Source organism: Hyperolius riggenbachi, chromosome 12 (genome assembly GCF_040937935.1).
Source record: "Hyperolius riggenbachi isolate aHypRig1 chromosome 12, aHypRig1.pri, whole genome shotgun sequence".
NCBI lineage: Eukaryota > Metazoa > Chordata > Amphibia > Anura > Hyperoliidae > Hyperolius > Hyperolius riggenbachi.
The window spans coordinates 139,788,241-139,811,100 of NC_090657.1; the positions used below are offsets into that span (position 1 = coordinate 139,788,241).

Here is a 22,860-nt window from a genome sequence, read left to right on the forward strand (position 1 = left end):
CTGAAATATGAAAAGTACTGTAATCCTGTTTCACACTTGGAGTATAAGGTAAATGGGTAAGGGGGTGTCCAGTTTGACGAGTTCAGCGTGGAACTCCAGTGACCGATAAGAATAAAGACCAAAACAAACAGGAGTGCCAATAATGCAGTATTTTCACAAAAGGGAAAATAAAAACATAATAACACTACTTAAAAACACGGGTTGTTTATAGGCAACCACTGTTTAGAGCATGTGGAGAAAACCATCTCCACTCGGATGGAAAGTCTTCTTCCAGACTTGGGTCGCACTCCAATCCAAAGGGTCCACTGGAACCACTGGATACTGGCTGCAGGGATAACCCCTACGAGGATGACTAGCCTACACAGGGTGGGAGGAGGTGACCCAGTGTGAGTGTTAAACTACCAATTTTGGAGCTAATATAGAAACTAACCTTGGTATGGATGTTTAAATTGCGTTTTTTGGGTTTCACTCGCTTTTTAATAACACAGTGACTTTAATCTCTGAGCGTGGGTAAAGAGCACCTGATATATTTATTTCCTTTTAAACAACACAGATTGCCTGGCTGTCCTGCTGATACTCTGCCTTTCATACTCTAATGCGGGGAACACATGTTTCGTTTTTGCGGTAGAATCGTTCCGAAAGATGCCTTCGTTTGATAAAATTCCATCATGTTTGATTCTCCACTCGATTGTTTTCCACTCGATTTCTCATAGAAGTGGATGGAAAAAAGATAAGAAAAACGAGCAAAACATAAGAGAATCGAGTCGAGAATCGAATGGTAAATCAATTGCGCGGGGAATCGACCGCCAAACACGTATCGTGTGTTCCCAGCATTAGCCATAGACCCTGAACAAGTATGCAGATCAGGTGCTCTGACTGAAGTCTGACTGAATTAGCTGCAAGCTTGTTTCAGGTGTGTGATACAGACACTGCTGCAGCCAAAGAGATCAGCAGAGCTGCCAGGCAACTGGTATTTGTTTAAAAGGAAATAAATATGGCAGCCTCCATATTACTCTCGCTTCAGCTGTCCTTTAAAAAGGCCCTTCCATTTCAAATTGCAGCTAGCTATGAATTTCCTGAGCGCACTATAAAGCTAGTGCTGAAATAATTTTCTATAAATCTTTACAATGTATAAAACTCAAATGAAGGAACAGCCTTTTTCTTAACAAGACTAGAGTTTCCCTTTAACTGCCACTAAACATGCTGAAGAATATTACTGTAACATTTTAGTGTGTCTAGAAAATGAAAGCGAGACGCTAATGGATTGTTCTGAGTCAGTTGTCCCCCAAGAATATTGTTTACCTAATGTTGCTGGAAATGAGAAAGAAGTGGTTTAATCAGGTTTGATTCATTAGCAGTAAACATGTTTTGTTCAGTGGCCGCCAGTGAGTTGCCTGTAATGTGAGTTGTGAAACGTAGAAGATGACAGTTATACTGCGTCTACAGCCAGACAAACCCATCTCACCAGAGTGGCCCCTTGGCTGTCTGTTCTGTTCAGGTCCTGTCCGGTTGCTACCAGCGCCCTGATGTCATTCAGCATGTGACGCTCCGGAGCCTGGCGGGAGTCGTTAACCATTTCTTGTGTGATGCCTGAAGAGATAATTAGATTAATATAGCTTTAGGTGTTGGTATTTAAATTAAATTGGGTTAATACTAAACCTAATATGCAACATTACACAATACATACAAAGTTGAAGTTTGATCTACAACTACAAGCAATCTGATAATCTCTGATGTCAGACCAGTTAGACTAAAGCCACATACCCATGGGGGGATAAGTAGCCAAGCTCTGTCACCCAAAGGTTCGGATACCGACCCCTACCGGGCAGCAAAACAGCCACGATGCTGTACATTCACATCACCAGCCTCTGACTGACAGCGCATTGCTATGCCGGGGGGAAGGGGGGGGGGGGGGCAAAGGCAAAAGGAGAACATGTGACGGAGTGGCTTCCGGCCAGTGGGGGAGCGACGAGAACAATGCAATTGGGTGTCGGGCATCGCTAAAGACCCAACATGCTGGATCTTTAGTGACCCTTGTACTCACACTGATCTGATTACCCGATTCTCAGCCTTGGTGGCCGTTACCGCCTGCCACACCCGATTTCAGACCAGCCTCAGTATGGGTCATAAAGCTCCTGTCAACCTTTGTTTTTCTGCTCATGTCCACCTACCCCACCCATCAGACCCAAGTGAGAGTATTAACATTTAGGAAAGCTTGTAAAAATAGCTGAGAATACCTGCTGCTGCACTTTCTTTCTCTATTTGAATAGACTGCAAGGCTCCCTTTGGCAGTCAACAACAAAAAAATATAACATTTATAAATAGACTGCAAGGCTATCTTTGGCAATTAACAACAAAAAAAATATAACATTTATAAAGCACATTTCTCCTATAGGACTCAGAGCACATACAGTAAATATGTCTCAGATCAATAAAGAGTTGCGAGGTAGAAAGTGTTACAGAGGAAAAAGATATATGTTAATGAATGCAACATTTAACAGGTGGCTTTCCAGTTTTGATTTAAATGCCTCCAGGGTTGGAGTTGTCTTGATTGAGTGCGGTAAGGAGTTCCATAGGGTAGGGGTAGCATGACAGAAGGCACTTGCTTCAAAGATTTTGAAGTGGTTATTAGATCCTGTTGCAACAAAGCCTTCAGGTATCCTAGGGCTAAACTGTGTAGAGATTTGAATGTTAGCATGCCAATTTTGAAGAAGATTCTTCATTTTATGTGCAGCCAGTGGAATGAGCAAAAGGATCAGTTTTCTCAGAGAACCTGCTGTTAGAACCATGTCCCTCTCCTTCTGCAGTACTAGCCACATTCCTCCACTTACAACAATGAAAGGGGACAATGATTGGCAGCCTGAGCATGCCCCCACCATGTCCTTATAGGGAGAGCCATGCCTCTACTCTCGAAAATCACTTCTACTCGGGCCAGGGAAAAGAGGGGGGCTATAAACTGCAATGGCGATCATGTGGCTGTGCTGCTTTTAATAAAAATACAGGCATTGCCAGATATTTATACACTTTAGATATGTTAATAATATAAAGGGAGCCATGTACTTGAGGGATTTTATTTTCAACAGATTAGACAATAAATTCTATATGAACTTCAAATCTAATGGAAATCTATTGGAGCTATGGTATTGTGGTATGATCAATACTTTAATCAAAATATCAATCAAATAGAGATGGTTAATACCGGTTCTTTGCACATGCGACGGTCGTAACCCACCAAGAAGTGTGAAAGAGGAAAAAAATCATCAGCAGCAGCTGGGGTTCTGCATATCCTCTAGCTAGCACATACATTTGTCAAATCTGGCCCGTAGAGGCACCAAGTTTAACCCCCAAGTGGTTTCCTATGTTTGAGCCAATCTAGACCATCATGGAAGCTATATTGGAGGTAAAGCCCTAGATCACTTGCAAAGCCATATGGGGGAGGGAGGGGTAAGCTCTTGACACCAGGGAACTGTATAGGAGAGGGAGGAGGCGACACAGGATACCAGGGAACTTTTTAAGGGAGGGAGGTGGCCACTAGACATTGAGATTAACCTGTGACTTGGTCCCAGTGTTCAATTGTGTCCCACTTTGTATTTGAGTTTGACAACCCTGCTCTAGCATCAGCCAGTAAAAAACTAACTGCAGCAGAGAGATCAATATTAGACAAGATTTCTAATGAAACATTATTATTATTTAGTATTTACGCAGTGCCACCATCTTCAGCAGTACAGTACAGAGTATATATAGTCATGTCACTAACTGTCCCTCAGAAGAGCTCACAATCTAATTCCTACCATATTTATTTTTTTATTAAAGTATTTATATTCTATAGTCCTGCGTCTATCATAGTCTAAGGCCAATTTTAGACAAAAGCCAAATATCTGTATGTTTTTGGGTTCCAATAAAGCATAGAGGTAGAACAAGTAAACAATCAAAACCTGGAATCTTGCTTCTGATTTTAAAAAATCATATTAAACAAGTTTGTTTCTATGATCAACCATCGTTTTTAGTTATACCTATTTTTTACCTAATTTATCACAAATCTAATAGTGTATGGCAACCTTGTCAAATGGAGGTTGGAAAAAATAAAAGTGTACAGGGGCTTTAAAGGTTAATTCACATGTTACGTTAATTTACTTCTTGTATCTAGCAATGTTTTGCAAAATGTAATTGTTCCTATGAAGCCAGTTCACACTTCAAGCCTGGCGCTGGGTGGCTTTGATAAAAATCCTGCTGCAGGCATTTTGGTGGCACTTGGTGATTTGACCTTTATAAGAATCAAAGGAAAATGCCTGCCAGCGTTAGTGACATTACTAGCAAAAGCCAGTCAGCACCTCTCGGGGACTGTCAACCCCTGCTAAAAAATGCCAGTCAATGGCTGTAAGACATCACTCAGCACAGTGCAATGCCCACTTAAAGCACCTGTAAATCATCAATTCAGCACAGGACAACACCTGCTAAAAGCACCAGTCAGCACCAACAACACTTGTAAAAATGCCAGTCAATGCTAGCATTCTTTCAGAGCATTTTAAAGTCGGAAGTCAGATGTTTGTGATAGCTGCAGTGCAGGCTTGAAGATATAGTCTGTGGATGCAAGTACATCTCTGCTGGAATGTACTCATCTCCCGGCATGCATTGCTGCGGTTGTGGGTGGTGAACTTTTCCAGGAACTTCAAAATGTAGTGCAGCTGCGGTCTCTCCTGGGGGAAGATGGAGGATCCCATAAGGAAAGGGGGCCAGAGACGCAGCACCTCATAGTTAACTTATGATAATCACCCCAATCCCACCCCCTCAATGGCACATTCTATTATGAACCTCAATTATGAGCAGGTTGGGGCAATCTATAGATTCTTTATATCTAGCAACCAGGGCTCTGGAAGCAACTGAGAAAGTATTACTGCTACAGAAGAAATATATATTTAGCCTTGGATAGTGTTTCTGGGATCGCCATAGATCTCCTTTGCTTTAGCCTGAACCCAAGTGGTCCTGGAGGCAGGAGAACAGAACAGCAAGCATGGTGAGGAGCAAACTCAGCCCTTTGTCCCTCTTGGGGAGATTTATGCATGTCTTGTAAGGGAACGATGTGAGGAAAATACTCCTAGATGGGGAGAGAAATAAAAAGCCCAAGCATGGTCTGAATCCCATCCCATGATACCCGAAATTTTTCTTTTTAATGGTACTGGGTGTTAGAGCCAACCTACACTAGGATGTAGCAGTGTCAGGATCTCACAGTACACATATGTAGCCTCCACCATGAGGAGCTTAATCTCATATACCCACAATTCCTGTCCAAGCATACCTGTCAATGGGGAAGTAGTAGTGAACATGCAAATATGGGAATCTTAAAGGATACCACAACTGACATGTGGCATAATGAGATAGACATGGGTATGTACAGTGCCAGGCACACAAATAACTATGCTGTGTTCCTTTTTTTCTTTCTCTGCCTGAAAGAGGTAAATATCAGGTATGTAAGTGGCTGACTCAGTCCTGACTCAGACAGGAAGTGACTACAGTGTGACCCTCACTGATAAGAATTTCCCCCTTTTTTATCTCTTTATTGCTCTCAGAAGCCATTTTCTTCTAGGAAAGTGTTTTATAGTTGGAATTTCTTATCAGTGAAGGTCACACTGTAGTCACTTCCTGTCTGAGTCAGGACTGAGTCAGCCACTTACATACCTGATATTTACCTCTTTCAGGCAGAGAAAGAAAAAAAGGAACACAGCATAGTTATTTGTGTGCTAGGCACTGTACATACACATGTCTATCTCATTATGCCACATGTCAGTTGTGGTATCCTTTAAGGTTTCACACTTTGCGTACGAGAGCCAGGCATCAGTCAGTGTAAGGAGTTGGCACTAATAGAGAAGGATGAGTATCTGTCAAAGTCATCACTTTATAGTGATAAAGGCATACTGGAAATGTCAGAGCACAGCACAATTTTTCAGTTCAGGCCCATTTTAAATAATAACACATTTTTTGTATAGCACTGTTGTATTGCATTGCAATGTCTTGTATTGCAATTTTGTTAACTTGAATTGCCTTTCTTCAAATTCAAAATATGTTTTAAAAGAAATGTAAATCTTTTTTCCCCTGAAATTTTATCCAAAAAGTTAATGTCAACCCCTATCTCAGACCTGCCTCATCCATCATATAACAATCATACAAAGTCTGTTAACTTAAAGGACCACTATCCCCCCCCCCCCCCCCCCAAAAAAAAAAAATGTGCAATTTAAAATACACATGTACACATACTTCTAAGTAGCCAATTTATCCCAGTGTAAAATGCACTGTACATTACTTTTCTCCTATGCTGCGGTTACTTATAATAAATAACATAAATCTGACAGATCTGATGGCTTTTTGACAAATCCATCTCCTCATGGGGGATTCTCAGTATCTCCTTTGTTCTTTACAAAAGTACTGCACAAGGATCTACACAAAGATGTTGGTCAATCTCCCTACTTGCTTGCACACCATTTCGGCAGCTGGACTGAGCAACTGCTACACAGTAAGTGCTATGGAAAATAAATAAAACCCTGAGAAACCCCCTTGAGGAAATGGAATACTCAAAAACTTGCAAGATCAGTCACATTTTCACGACCTACCCCCAGTGACATAGGAAAAATGTAATTTATAGTGCATTTTTACTAAGTACTCGAATGTACTTTTCATACATATGCATAAATATGTATTTTATTTATTTATTTTCACAGTAGTGGTGCTTTAACTACTGGTACCTAGGGTTGACTTTTGCCTTCTGTCTATTTTTCCTACTGTTCCGAGTACAACCTACCAATCAAGTGTCCCTTTCCTGTCCCAGGTACTCTAAGACTGGTTTCACAGTGGGATGTTACAGGCGCACGTTAGAGCAGCCTGTAACGCAGCCCACCGCACAGTGATGAAAAATCAATGGGGTTGTTCACAGTGCCCACGTTGCGTTACATTGTAACGCTGCGTCACAAGACAACGTACTGCATGCAGTACTTTAGACGCGGCTGAGCCGCGTTAGACTGCTGCACATGCTCAGTAATGTTGTGGAGGAGCGGAGAGCGGCCAGGCACATGGCTAATTAATATGCACTGCACGTTGTGACGTGCAGTGTTTACTTCCTGGAGCGGCCGCTCTGTGCGGCGATTGGCCGGCGGGACCACGTGATGCCGCATTCGCACAAGAGTGCGCATCACGGCATCACTGACGCCAGAGTGAGCTGCACAACGCGGCTCACTCTGACGTCCAGATCCAGCACCACCAGGCGTTGCGTTAGGGGGACGTTATGCGACCTTAACGCCCCCTCTAACGCAACGTCCTGGTGTGAAATTAGCCTTAGAGGTGCAAAATCTTAGCTCTACACTATACTAGTCGTGTCCCAAGCAAACCCTGACCTATAAAATAAGAACAGAAATACATACAGCGGGCCGTCTTTGTGAATGCACAGAAGTGTCATACAATGTTCTTATAAATCAAGTTGTAGTGTACATTTACTAGGTTTTAAAGCAAGGTAAACACAGAGGATAGTCATCGTCCAAAAGGAAGTTTTCACCATGGATAACCTCTGACTGGGTGTTTATTATATACTCTGTTTTTATAGCCTGAGTTTGCTTCGGGTTGCCTTAAGCAGTAGGTAAATGATAGCTTATATTATGGTACCTGTTCACGGTACAATAAAAACGTTTGAACTTCCCATTTTTTCGATCAAATCAAATGAAAGTTGAAAAGAATATTTTTTTTCGATCAAGATAAACAAACGAATATTCCGTTTTTTTTTTTAAAAAGCGGATCAGACATGTTGGAAAAATCTTTATATTCGGTCTAACGTAATAATCAAATGAAATTATCTAATCGAAAAAAAAATGAAAAATTGTACCATGTATGAGCACCTTTAAAGTGATCTAAAATTCAACTTTTTTGATCTGCAATTACCAGAATTAACAAACACTAAACCAGATATTTGCAGAACAACTGAAGTGATAAAAAAAATAGAGGTTGCCATATTTATTTCCTTTTAAACAATACCAGTTGCCTGGCAGCTTGGCTGTAGTAGTGTCTGAATAACACCAGAAAAAAAAACATGCAGCTAATCTTGTCAGAACTGACAATAATGTCAGAAACACCTGATCTGCTGCATGCTTGTTCAGGATCTATGGCTAAAAATATTAGAGGCAAATCAGCAGGACAGCCAGGCAACTTGTATTGCTTAAAAGTACATTAATATGGCAGCCTCCATAAACCTCTCGCTTCAGTTGTCCGTTAATGAACTGCGCATGCACAGAATGCTCCTGGTCATGGGAGCACGATCAGGGGGTGCGCACAGCCATGGTTGAGCATGCGCAATAGTCTGTGACTCAGCAGTCGCATACTTTACGTGGCTTACATCAGCACAGCAGAGGGACTAGCAGTACAATGAGGAGCAGACGGACTACAGGGGTCTGGAAGAAGCACCAGGTAAGTATGAATCCTTTTGCTATCCTTGTCTCAGGCACACTTTAAAGTGTAACTGTTAGGCATAAAATCAATTCTTTATTTTTATCTGGTAAACAAGTAAAAAGGATGCTAACCAGGCAATCCAAAAGTTAAAATCACGATTACTTTTCTTGTTGATAAATGATCATTCCCCAGTTTACCTGACTCTTATTTAGTACACACAAAATTTGGTACACAAAAAGGAAGTTGCAGGGCATGCTGGTTTGCTCCATGCTCCTTTTTTGATAGTATGGCTGACAGCTACTCTTTAAGCTATGATTAGACTGTGAATATGGTAATGATTAGATTGTGAGCTCCGCTGAGAGACAGTGAAGGTGCGGGGACATACACAGTCAGAGTCATCTGTAAGAGTGTGCTTTATCCTTAGGGGTATAATCAAGCAACACGTAGTGTTTCTATGGATGCTAAGGCTGAGTGAGTGGCTTTCGGTGGGTAGAGTAGGTGCGAGAACAGTTCACTCATTCATCTGTGCAATCATAGATCCGAAATGATAGATCTCTAAGTGACTTCATGGGACATCTGCACAAAGGCTGTATTCTTGACTACAAAAAACAAACAGCTTCCTCAGCTGAGTTCCTCTAGTGTATGAGGCTTTAGTGACATGACCACTCTGAAAAGCTCTGTGGAACATGTCAACACTATAAACTACATTATAATATTAGTAATAATGATGCCTGGTTCACTCAGTCAAGCTAATGATTGCAACGTTAGGGGGGAAAGCTGTTACAATTTCACCTTTGTAGGTCATGAAACTCTCAATGACATTGAGTGTTGCTTCATCCTCACAGAGGTCGTAAACCATGTTCCCATCTGCGTTCACCGCCAGTAGATCTGCACCACTGAAAAAGACACAGAAGTATAATGAATCAAAGTAGATGTTCACATGGGAGTGTAACAGGTTAATCTTCCTGGCATTCATTTTCTGCAGGATTTCTGTGCAAAAAGTGTTTCAATTAAGTTGCATGACATTTTTGCCTGTAACTTACCAAAATGTGTCAAGCAAGGGTCCAGTATACATTTTGAGTATTATACAAGTTTCAAACACCAAATCATGTCCAAAAATAAGTTTAATTTAATTTTCTCTTTGTGCCAAAGCACAAATCCCCCACTTTCAGCTTTTTGGCAGAAAATGTGCAGTTTGCATGTTTTTTTTTATTTTTTTGCATTAAAATTTGTGTTCATGTGCAAATTTTTACATGCAGGTTTCAGAGCATGTGAAAATTTGCATGTGAACGAAAAATTGAATGCAAAACCCGCATTTGAAAAAAACAGAACTCTGCCTTGGCACTGCTGGACAAGCCTGGCGCATCCATACCACCAGGGTATCAATTTATCCAAAAGTTCTGTTTTCAATTTGAATAGTAACCTGCTTTCATATCTCTTGGGGCAACTGTTATTTTATGTATTACTTTGTGACCAGTTGAATATGTCCTTTATTTACACAGTTTCAGCCTTTTTGATGCCATCAGGGACAATCTGATGGATCTGAACTTCTTACTGGCAGGCTTTGGACTAGTCCTCCTTGAATGAAAGTTGAACACCCGGTCGGCCTTGGGCAAGTTTTTGGTGATCTGCACATAGCACCCTTGGCTGTGCAGGGTATTTTAATGTAGTGTTATGCAAGGGGGTCCTGTATGCAGGAATTCACCACGTAAGTTTCCATTGCTGGAACCTTTTCTAATGTACCTAATAAACGCTTTGACAATTACTTTTATGATCAGCATCTGATAAGATATCATTCTTTTTTTTTGTGTGGTGTGGGCAACCGTGGCTCTGTGTCTTCTTGAGCACTGGGTGGCTACAGGTAGTCTGAGATTCTGTTTGGACTGGATAGTAGTGAAGCACTGATTAATTATTGGAATTTGAAATTATAATATCGTTAGCGAAGCTACACGGGAATTAAAACATTTACAGAGCATTTACTCTGGGAAAAATACATGTATACATATGTACTGTATGTATTTCAAATGTTACAGTTTTTTTTTTTGCTGCAGTGCCCCTTTAAATCCAGACTGGATTTGCAGGATCTCTGATGCTCTCCAATGATCTCAAGCTCTAGAGAAATGTAGTAGGTAGACTCATTAAATTATTTTGCATTGTTTTGAATAATTTACCTGCAATTTGGTCAATGACTATTTTGCCTTTCTGGAACTCAGCTGCCTTGTTTTGCTTTGGATCCCAGAAGTGCTAATTTTATTGTTGATACATAAAGCTATTTGGCAATGAACGTAATATGACTCACCTCTCCAGCTGTGATTGCAATTGTAATTGTGTAAAGGGGGACAATAGATTTCACACTTGATTTGAAGGCAGGGCCTGATATGAATGAATCAGTGTTATCTACACACTGCTTTTGAGTACAATATGATATGGGTATTATAAATGAATTTAATTATGAAATTATGAATTCAGTCAATGAAATGGCCCCATACAGGTACCATTGCTGCCCAGCTGAACCCAAATAACCCATTAGGAAATAATGAAGTTGCTTTCATTAGATCCTGCTAATATGCTGCGTAATATGTTGGCGCTTTATAAATACAATAAATAATAATAATATTCTCTGAAAATGAAAGCCCTGATGAATGAAAGTGTTGAAAATTACAGTGGCTCTTGCTCCTTGCTCTGCATGTTTTTTGTTTTTTTTAAACCAAGAAAAAAAAATCTTTTATTTCAAAAAGACAATTAAGGCATCAACTGCTTTGTTTCGTGCTTTTTAAAGAGTACATGAAGCAAAATTGACAGAGCCTTTAATGATGGCTCTGTCAAAATTATGGAGGATTTTTTTTTGGGGGGGGGGGGGGGGGGGGTTAAATACACACCTATCCTGATGGCTTCCCTTGCAGAACAGGTCCTGGATATTTTTTTTCAAAAATTCAGCCAAGGCTCTGGCCAGGCTCACCTGCATGGCCATGGTCCACCCCCAGCTTGGCAGCTGCAGCCTGATTGGTGGCTGCCGAGCTGGGTGTGGGCCACCGCCACGCAGGCAGAGGTTTCTGAAGACCTTTGGCAGTCTTCGGGAACATGGCTGCCGCTGCACTGCTAAGGTGGGGACAAAGCGTCACCTGTGCCCTGAAGACGTCAGGACATGTACGTATTTAACCACTTCACCACTGAGGGGTTTTACCCCCTGAGCACCAGAGCAATTTTCACCTTTCAGCGCTCCTTCCATTCATTCGTCTATAACTTTATTATTACTTATCGCAATGAAATGAACTATATCTTGTTTTTTTCGCCACCAATTAGGCTTTCTTTAGGTGGGACATTATGCCAAGAATTATTTTTTTCTAAATGTGTTTTAATGGGAAAATAGGAAAAATGTGGGGAAAAAATAATTATTTTTCAGTTTTCGGCCATTATAGTTTTTAAATAATGCATGCTACTGTAATTAAAACCCATGAAACGTATTTGCCCTTTTGTCCCGGTTATAAAACCATTTAAATTATGTCCCTATCACAATGTTTGGCGCCAATATTTTATTTGGAAATAAAGGTGCATTTTTTTCAGTTTTGCGTCCATCCCTAATTACAAGCCCATAGTTTATAAAGTAACAGTGTTATACCCTCTTGACATAAATATTTAAAAAGTTCAGTCCCTAAGGTAACTATTTATGTATTTTTTTTAATTGTAAATTTTTTATTTTTTTTTTAATTACAAAAAAAAAAAAAATGGGGAGTGTGGGAGGTAATGAGTTAATTTTATGTGTAAAAGTCATTTATTTGTATGTGAAAAATGTGTAGGGTGTAGTTTACTATTTGGCCACAAGATGGCCACAGTAACTTTTTGTTTTAATGCGACCTCCAAGCTTCCTTCCGGAAGCTTGGAGGAAGTATAATGAGCATGGACACGTGAGTTTTTTCTCACAATGATCGCGCTGCCCATAGGAGAGCAGCTGATCATTGCGGGGCTTAGATCAACGAACGGGAATGGATTTTCCCGTTCATTGATCTCTGGGCGAGCGGGCGGCGGCGGTTTTACTAGCGGCGGGCGGCGTGTTTACGAGCGGGAGCGCGGGCAGCGTCGGGAACGCGGAAAGTACGTGTTTCTCCGTCCCTGGTCTTTAAAGGATGGAAAAAGGGGCGGAGAAATACGTACGCGCGGGGGTAAAGTGGTTAATAATAATAATAAAAATCTGAACATTTGTATAGCGCTTTTCTCCGGTCGGACTCAAAGTGCTCAAGAGCTGCAGCCACTGAGACACGCTTAAGAGGCCACCCTACAGTGTTAGGGAGTCTTCCCTTGAACTCCTTACTGAATAGGTACAGACCCTAGTCAGGATTCGAACCCTGGTCTCCCATGTCAAAGGCGGTGCCCTTAACCAGTACACTATCCAGCCACACATTTAACCCCATGACCCTCCCTACTGATCTCATTCAGACGATTTTAACCTCAAATACTCTTTAATTACTTGACATTACATCAAAATATTAGTTTATGGACTGCCTGTTCTCCAAATAGAGTACTTGTTGCTATAGTTGCAGAGAAGTACAATTTGAGCTTACTGCCAGTTTTGGAAATGCTTGGATGAATGAAAACCTAAATGGAAAGATCACTTTTACATATTGAGCATTTAGAAGGTGAGTATATACTACTTAGGACTAGAGCAATTTTAATATTTCCCATTTGTCCCTATTTCATCTTTTGGTGGTATTTTTTCCAAGGATGGAAAAAGGAAGCATAGCATAATGTACTGTACCCTTCTCAATAATCACCCATTAAATCACCCATTATAGATTTAGACCACTTTTCCACACATGGCTGGTCAGGCAGCATTTGGTAACTTTACTTGTGTCATTTGCCATGCATTGGTGTTACTTGGAAGCAAAAAAAAGCGACTTCTCGCGTCTAAGCACAGCACAGCCATGGCCGCACTGAGATGTAAGTCCATAGTGGGGCCACCTTTCCAGCACCTTTGCTGAGCACTAGCAAGCGCCCGGCCGGTGCACATGAGCAGCTGACTTCAGCCTACCGTGGAAAAACGGGCCTTTTAAAGGAAACACAAAGTGAAAATAAACTGATAAGATAAAAAATTGCATCTATCCACCTACTCCTAAAAATTACTTAAAAAAAAAACAAAACACAGTTGTATTTTCTATATATCAGCTAATAAAAGAATGTTTAACCTGCCTGACGTTCTATTAAGATCGCCAGGCAGGCTGCGGGAGGGTTTTTTTTTAATAAAAAAAAAACTATTTCATGCAGCCAACTGAAAGTTGGCTGCATGAAAGCCCACTAGAGGGCGCTCCGGAGGCGTTCTTCCGATCGCCTCCGGCGCCCAGAGTAAACAAGGAAGGCCGCAATGAGCGGCCTTCCTTGTTTTGCTTACATCGTCGCCATAGCGACGAGCGGAGTGACGTCATCGACGTCAGCCGACGTCCTGACGTCAGCCGCCTCCGATCCAGCCCTTAGCGCTGGCCGGAACTTTTTGTTCCGGCTACGCTGGGCTCAGGCGGCTGGGGGGACCCTCTTTCGCCGCTGCTCGCGGCGGATCGCCGCAGAGCGGCGGCGATCAGGCAGCACACGCGGCTGGCAAAGTGCCGGCTGCGTGTGCTGCTTTTTATTTGAGCCAAATCGGCCCAGCAGGGCCTGAGCGGCAGGCTCCGGCGGTACTGGACGAGCTGAGCTCGTCCAGACCGCCCAGCAGGTTAATGTTGTATTGTCTCATATGCTGACACAGTCTTTCAGTGTCCCCGAAGCTAAATTATATAAACTATTGACCATTTGTATCTATCCCCTGCTCTTACAAAACTGTTCTCTGCAGGAAAGAGAGAAACTTTCACCTGCATACCTAAATGTTACCTCTTTCAGGCAGAAAAAGAAAAAAGGCGCACAGCCTAGTTATTTGTAGGCTTAGCACTGCACATACACATGTCTATCTCATCATGTCATATGTTGCCTCGTGTTTGCTTTCAAATAAACTGAAAGTCATGGAACACACTAAGGTAAATTGGGATACAGTGCATTAAAATAAAAAACACCACACACTTACTGCTGAATGAGTATTCGCACGAGGTTGGTGTGACCACAGGTGGCCGCAGCATGGAGCGGAGTCCAAAGCTCATTGTCTGTGACATTAACATTGGCACCATGTGACAACAGCAACTTGAGAAGGTCTTCATAGTTATCAATGCAGCACTGAGGGACAGAGTAGCAGGACAGACAATGTGACATGAGAAAACACAGTCATTGAGAATAGGCTTCATTTGTAACATATGAGATATAATGCAAAGCAATTATGGTGTTTCAAGTCCTACCCCATAGAGCCACATTAATCCATGCCATGCACTGATTAGGGCCAACCAGTCTAAAACAGTCTGTATGCATGTTACATTATTGTGGCTCTGTACAATTAACAAGCTGACACATCATTTCATTCCAGCAGATCTGGAGGTGCATATTTGCATATTCGGCAGTGATGCATTATGGGACATCTCATATTTTCATTCCAACAATAATTGCAAATACCTTCTGTTTTAAGAAGGCACATTTATGAGAGAGAGAGAGAGAGAGAGAGAGAGAGAGAGAGAGGTGGGGTGGGTGACTATACAGACAATCTGATACAAAAGAAGGAATGGTGGGATATATAGACTGATGTGACAGATAATGAGTCACATGGGGATGGGGGAGGGAGTCAGGCAAATCAGTATGCATCAAATAAGAGTAAACTACTAGTGAATTTAAAGACAACCACATACATACAGTAGCATTATTATCAAACCCTTGCAGTAGTACACCCCCTTTTCTCTCATCAATGCACGATAGCCAGTGGTGTAGCAATAGGGGGTGCAGAGGTCGTGACACTTAAAAATGGCGCCCAGCGCCAGGGGAATGAAAAGGGCGCCACATAGACTTACATTATATAACGCTATTTAGCATTATAAGTGTTAAAAAATGGCTAGGGCAGTGTGCCTTACACTTATAACATTAAATAGAGTCATAAGTCTTCAAAAATGCAGAGGGTAGAGGGGGTGGGGGGGGGGGAGAGGCAGCGGACATTGGAGGGAATAGGCATAGTTGGAGGATGTGTGTAATATGCATACATTACCTTGTCCCGTGCCGCCGATCGCTCCTTCCCTCCGCTCCTTCACTTCTTCCATTCGTTTGCTGTAGTCCTGCAGCCGGCCAATCACCATGTGGCATCAGTCTCCGCATGGTGATTGGCGGCTGCAAGACTACAGCAAACGAATGGAAAAAGTGAAGGAGCGTAGTGAAGGAGCGATCGGCGGCCGGGACAAGGTAATGTATGCATATTGCACACATCCTCCCCCGATGCCTATTCCCTCCAGTTTCCGCTGCCTCTCTCCCCCCGGCCCCCGCTGCCTATACTAGCAGCCCACTGCATTTTTTAATGGCCCACCGTTCTGAAATAAATGTATCAGAAAACACTATTTACCGGTTTAATGTCTTTACATTAAAACGGTAAATAGCGTTTTATGATACATTTATCGGCAGAATGACGCACCATTTTTCTCCCTGCCCCATTTTTAGATGGACGCGCAGAGGTAGCCACAGCATCGAGGCCCTTGGGCGAAAGGTGCCCCGTAGGGCCCTCCCTCAATGACAGTATTAGCTCTCTATTGGTCATGTGCTCATAATAATCACTTTTATAGATACTTTAAATAGTAGGGATCATTAACAAACAGTTCCCATTCCCTTCTTGCACCTCTGACACTAGTTGCCATTGGCAGGTTTTGGTGTGCCGTATCAATTGTTATGTATAGAGTGCTTGGGGGGGGCCCCATTGTAAAACGTGCATCGGGGCCCACAGCTCCTTAGCTGCGCCACTGATGATAGCATAGTACAGTAGCAAATATCCTTTGATAAGCCTAAATAGTTAAATAAAGTAATGAACTTTATTTTCTTATAAACTGGAGTGAGACAGATTTAGCCAGCAGGCATGTATGCCTTAGCACCATCCAGAGACACCCCCACCCCCCTTCCCGTTTTCCATTATCCACAGTTTTAATATGTGATAGGTGGCTTGTCGAATACAACAAACAGGAAAGGTTGAGATTAGCTGCAGGGGATGCCCAAAACATCCCTATTGCAGTATAAATCCCACCCAGTCCCCACCTGCAGCGGCCACACTCCCGGGTATGACGTGCACTGAGTGCATCTCAGGTGCGATATACAAGAGGACAAAGTGAGCATGCTCAGCGCCCATGAGAATGGGCACATATAGGGGTTGATTCACTAAAGCGTGATAACTGCTATCACAGCAGTTATCACGCAATCTGCCACATGCAAAGGTTTGCGGGCACGCACAGCGTTACTTCGCGTGATAAGCAAAGGTTTGCGTGCGATTACGTGCAGTTTTCACATGAAACGCGCATGTGATCGAGCGCAAAACTTTGCGTGTGGCAGATCGTGTAATAACTACTGTGATAGCAGTTAGCAGTTATCACGCTTTAGTGAATCAACCCCATAATGCGCACAGATAAAGGACCCAGATGTATCTTTAGTGAAAATATAGAATTTTCAAACCAAAAACTAGAAAGGAACAAAGTAGAGTGGTGAAAAATTATCCAGATTGAATCAGGAAGGGGTGCTGCTCGAGGTTTATTTAAAAACCATTTTGGTTCTCATCAGTTTGCTTTAAGCTGCCTTTTGGAAGATCCAGCTTTCTATTTCTCCCCTCCCATCAGAAGTTGCATTTTGCCAGGAAAACTTTTTGGCTGTCATTTGCTTATCAGCGAGGTTTACAATATTCCAGACAACATACTGACAAGTCACTAGCATGCCTGAAAATGAATTGTTTCGGGAAGCAAAATAAAAAATCTAAAGTGCCTGGTTATTAATACGCTTTGTAGTGTACTTACACTTGTCACATGACACCTCGGGTACACTTTAAGCATAAGTAAATCCAGGAAATAAGCAATTTTTAAAAGCAGGTACCGTAATGGTGGAAGCCTACACACTTCTCTAAGCTGGCACTTGACAAAGAATAAGTTACACATGATCTGTTCATTTTGCTCTCATGTGAGCACAAGCCGGTAAATCATCAATACAAGGCAACTCTATAAATAAACCCTTTAACTATAATGTAGGCATCAGGTGCTCGATGGAAAACAGCATCTAATGGACGCTAACCACACACCCACTTTGATAAATTACTTTTTATCCCGAACAGCCAGCTTATTCTAGCGGGAGCTCTGGGAGCAAAGGTGACTTGCTTTGGGCTACAGCTGGATTAATTTTCACTTGTATTAAAGGAAGTACACCTACTTAGTACAGGTTCAGTACAAATTACGCAACAGCACGCACCTACTGCCTGGATATAATTTCCAAGAACATTTAGCTGGCCAGCAGATGTATTGAGTACATTGTGCATGATGCCATAACATGTCAAGTGAAAATAATTATGCCGATGATTATACTGCTAATCTTTCCATTTCAAGTAGTCCATATTCCAAATAAGATTTTCTTTAAGTAAACACAGTAGCTCTAATCGGACATCATTGCATGAGAGGAGAGGTGAGATGATGATGAGGGTGCTGCAATGGTGACATCACACCTACAATGCCAGTATTATTTAAAGTGTACCCAAGCCAAAACGTGGGTACAAAATCACATACCTAATAAGAGGGAAGCCTCTGGATCCTAGAAGCTTCCCACAGTAATCTGATCGGGGCCACACTTATCTTCAAGTATGAGCGTGGCTGTACTGCGCCTGCGCAAGTACACTCGTGCCAGAAGCTAGAGCTACCAACTGTCTCTTTTTCAGAGGGACAGTCCCTATTTGAGAACCAAATCCCTCTGTCCCTTTTCTTTCCTCATCTTCCTTCTTTCAGGACCAATGTACAGATCTATGTAAATACATGCATTTTTCTACTGAAATTTTTTTTAATTGATTCTAAACCCTATTCTCTTCCTTTAAGTCAATTTATTTCTTACTTTCAAATGTTATTATGAAATAAAATGAATGATGATCGATAGGATGGTTTGAATATGAAAACTATGTCTTTTGCTTATGGATTCTTTGTGATATTCGTAGCTAGGAGTGTGGCTGGGCGTAGCTAGAAAAGTGTGGCATGGGCATGTTTTAAAGTGTTCCTCTTTCTTAACTCAAAAAGTTGGCAGTTATGCAGAAGAGGAGTGCAGCCCGGATGTTAAAGAAAATCCAGGGCAGTGGTGGAGGACAGCAATTCTGGAGGATCTCTGGTGGCAATCCAATCCCACAGCTGAATTATCTATAGGAAATGGTCCTGGCACTTGCAGGACTTACTTGAGCACCCTGAAGCCTTCTTCACCACAAACAAACCTATGTGAAGTTCTTGATGATCCGATTAAATGTTTAATTTAGGAGCAATCTTAGTAAGAAGTAGCATATCCTTGCCCATGATTCCCTGGCAGGTGTTTCCTTGCAGGTAACATGGGTAAGAGAGGAAGAACAATGATTTCAAGCATCACCCTCCTTTTAAAGCATCCAGTCTGGTCTTCTAACTCAAATCAGCACAACAGAATGACCTCCAGCCCTGCGCAAGTCAACACTCTGTGTTCATTAAGAAGATGACTTAGAATGATCTTCGCAGGTCCTTTTGTGGCAGGGCTGAAATGCAGGGGAAATGGGTTTTGGGGGTTTTGAAGTTCAATTTCAAGGCAAAGAAGGTATTTGCAATTCATCTTATCACTCTTCATAACTTTATGGAGAATATGCAAATTGCCATCATAAAAACTGACAAAGAAAACTTTGTGAAAGCCAGTATTTCTGACATTCTCAAAACGTTTGGCCATGACTGTACAGATGCCTGCGCTAGGACGCTGTATCTGTAAAGTAGGATCAAGTAGGAAAAGTAACAATGGCTAGTCACTTAAAGATCTGGCATGACATGTTGTTAAGAGATCTCATAGGACACCTGTACTAATGTTAAATTCTTGGCCGAGATGGCCCACGACTGGCTGCTTCAGCCAAGAACAGTGAGGCGTTAATACTGGCAAGTTCTGTTGTTCAGGTGTAGCAAAAGTCACAGACAAGTATGTCATTGGTTTGATTAGCTGATTTGTAAGGCATTGTCATCATTTTTTGGCTAGAACATTATCTTGATTAACAAATCACAACCTTACAAGCTTGATTAAACTTATCACTGCTACTTAAAGATTATGTAACTGTGACATTGGAACACCAGAGCAGAATTTATACCAATTTTTTGCCTTTAAATATGACATATACTCAACTATAAGCAGTGGCGTAGCTAAGGAGCTATGGGCCCTGGTGCAAGGTTTACATTGAGGCCCCCCAAGCACTATATACATAACAATTAATATGGCACACCAAAACCTGCCAAGGACAACCACAGTGTCATAAGTGCAAGGAGGGGATGGGGAGTATTTTAATGATTATTTTTTAGTAGTAATGATTACTACTAATAAAAGCACATATGGAAGTGATTATTACCAGCATAGGACCAATAGAGAGCTAATAATGTGGTTGAGGGTGGGCCCCACAGGGCCCCTCTAGCCCAAGGACCTCGATGCGGTTGCTACCTCTGCACCCCCTATTGGTACGCCACTGACTATAAGTCAAAAAATGCTATCTTAATTTTGCACCCTCTATGTTGTAATGCAAAGCAGAACAGAAGAGGACTACATATTGTACAGTTGCCTTTCCTTCTCTTCCTTTATTTTACCACTGCTGTCATGTCCCAGTAGCTGTCACAGGACCACTGCATGATATTGAATTACACATGGGACGGAGAAAGAAGCAAAAGGGGAGCTACACAGTGTCAAGCTTAACAGTGACAAGTGCTGCTTGACTCAGTAAAGCTACACGAGGGAGGCACTTGTAGGTGCAAACAATGTGGCAAAGCTTGTTTCTTTTTTTGGGAGTTTTTTTGGGAGTTTTTTTGGGGGAGGGGGGGGGGGGGTATCGGGAGAAGCAAAAACACCTATACTTATTATGGTCAGTTCAGGAGGGGCAGGAATTACTATATGGAGTGGTTCAGAAGGAAGTGACTAAACTGCTATAGGGAGAGAAATTACTATCATTGTTTTAGAAAAGTGGTATAAACATCTACTGTTGTTGTGGAGGGACACAGGGGGCAAGTCAAGACAAAACATTTATATTGTGCTTTTCTCCTGATGGACTCAAAGTACCAGAGCTGCAGCCACAAGGATGCTCTCTATAGGCAGTAGCAGTGTTAAGGAGTCTTGCCCAAGGTCTGCTACTGAATGTGCAGCAGGCTTACTGAACAGGAAGAGCCAAGATTCTAACCCAGGTCTCCTGTGTCAGAGGCAGAGCCCTTAAAGTGGATCAGAGATGAACTTTTACTCATTGCATAATTTTGTTCCTTTCATATTGTTTATAGGGCATTCCACAAGCCAAATATTTTTTTTTTTGTTTTAATACTCTAATTCCCTATAAAACTAAACAAGCATCGCCCACAGCTTTTCAGAGAGCCTTGGCATTTTCATACAGTAGCAAGGGCTCATAGGAGCTCAGTCTGGGCAGGAGGAGGGGGAGGTATTATTAGCCAGAGGCAGAGGGGAGGAGGGAGGAGGAGGGGGGATTAGGTTTTTTTCACAGGCTGAGTGCTGAAGATGCAGATAAGTTTGCCTGTGTGTAATGTTTACAAACAACATGGCTGCTGTCATTGTATCACAGGAAGAAATAATCATATTCTATTGAAGCTGTTTGCAGCTAGAGTTGCTGTGTAAACTATCTTTAGATAAGATATATAGACAAGTTACTTGTTATAGTTAGTTTTTCATCTCGGATCTGCTTTAACCAGTACACTATCCAACCTTGTTGTGGGTGGGGCAAGGAGAGAATTTTTTTAATTATTGGTGTACAAATATCTATACTTATCCATGTTGGGAAAAATATGCATATATTTTTATAAGGTGAAGATGGATAAGGAAATACTCTCTGGGGCAGGAGACCATAACTATACTTTTCTGTTAGCTTATACTTGAGCCTTCCAAATAAAGAGCAGTAAAGGAGGGAGACAGAGATAAAACCAAAATCTGTCCATGCATTTTAAGACCTATAGATCAGTGAGCTATATATGTTACCATTGTGATTGTGACTTCCCATGATGCATCACTCTTGAATATGCAAATAAACTCTTGATGCCCTTGAAAGCCAGGCTGCACATCCAGAACTGCTGGTGTATAGTGAGTCTGCAGCCTGCAGTTAATATTAGCTATAGGCTCACTACACACCAGTTGTTCTGGATGTGCAGCCTTGCATTGAGGCCATAATGAGATGATTTGCATATTCGGGAGGGATGCATCATGGGAAACTACAGTTGTTCACTTACAACTGAATGATTGCTAAAACCTTTAGTATTAAGAAGGCAAAATTAAATTTAGCATTGCTTTTTATAGAGGACTTCTTGGTCTCTATCCTTTAATTCTTTCATGTGGTTCTGGGTCACAACGAGCGATCTGGGTATTCCTTAGCATTGTGAATGACCAAATGTATGTAGTGCTCACTCAGATCATTTGGTTGAAGTGTTCTTTGCCTTTATCATCTGGATGTGAGCATATACAGCAAAAATATATTATTTATGGCATTCGCTGCTGAAAATTCATCCGCATGTGCTCTTCGGCTAAAAGAGGCCTGATTCTCAGCCCTCATTTGGGTTTATTTCTGTCCATCATGATAAAAAAGGATGGAGTGGAAGGTCTAAGGGGTCAGCTGTTTCCTACCACTGTGAAAAAAGCAGCATTGAGCACAGTGCAGAATAATTAAGCCAGAGGATACCGAATCAGACGGACAAACAGTGGGTGGCAGACAATGGCTGCCTTCAGACCCAGGCCTATGTGGGGTGCTGAGAATGTGCGAGTTCTGATGTTCTTTCTCACAGAACGGCAGTAGCTTTAATTAACTCCTCAGCTACAACAGTCCTATGTACAAAAACACAAAAAAGCAATTCTCCAACACTTTACACTCTGGGTGTCTGTACACCTTCCTAAACTGCTAGTTGAATGATGATTTAGGTTGACAATTGGTTGATAATTCTCTGCAGTTCATCTACAATAACCTTTGAGTCCTCCACAGCAGGCTGGAGCCTCATACCCACCAGAAGATTGTTGCGTGGAATCGTTAACTGAAAATGACTGTTTGCGTGACATTGTGTTCAATGACACGCAATAATCATTCGCTTTAAACGACAGTGATGACGGATCTAATTGTGGACGGTCTTTCCGATCTCCACGCTAATTATTGTGATTGTTCAATGTCCCGTTGTTTGTTCCCTTGGTATGCACTTGCAGAATTTGCACTGAGGGGGCTGCATCCGGGGGATTGTTGTGTTCATCGGTCATTGCGATATCGCACACCGTTACCACCGCGCACCCTATCCACCACTGTAGATAGAGATCTTTTCTAGCTAATACGAGTACATATTACCGCAGTGCTACATCAGTTGGGTGCCG

At 41.9% G+C, this 22,860-nt stretch overlaps 1 protein-coding gene across 6 annotated transcripts in view; it reads right to left on the minus strand.

Moving 5' to 3' along the window:
• Positions 1–22,860, minus strand: part of PPP1R16B (protein phosphatase 1 regulatory subunit 16B) — a 140,182-nt gene that overhangs the window by 39,354 nt on the left and 77,968 nt on the right. For all 6 annotated transcript variants that reach the window (XM_068264291.1, XM_068264289.1, XM_068264294.1 and 3 more), the window contains exons 4-6: positions 14,471–14,616; positions 9,217–9,320; positions 1,466–1,590 (exon numbers count right to left, since the gene is read on the minus strand). In XM_068264291.1, coding sequence (XP_068120392.1) covers positions 1,466–1,590; positions 9,217–9,320; positions 14,471–14,616 — 375 coding nt within the window. The remainder of the gene's footprint in view (positions 1–1,465; positions 1,591–9,216; positions 9,321–14,470; positions 14,617–22,860) is intronic.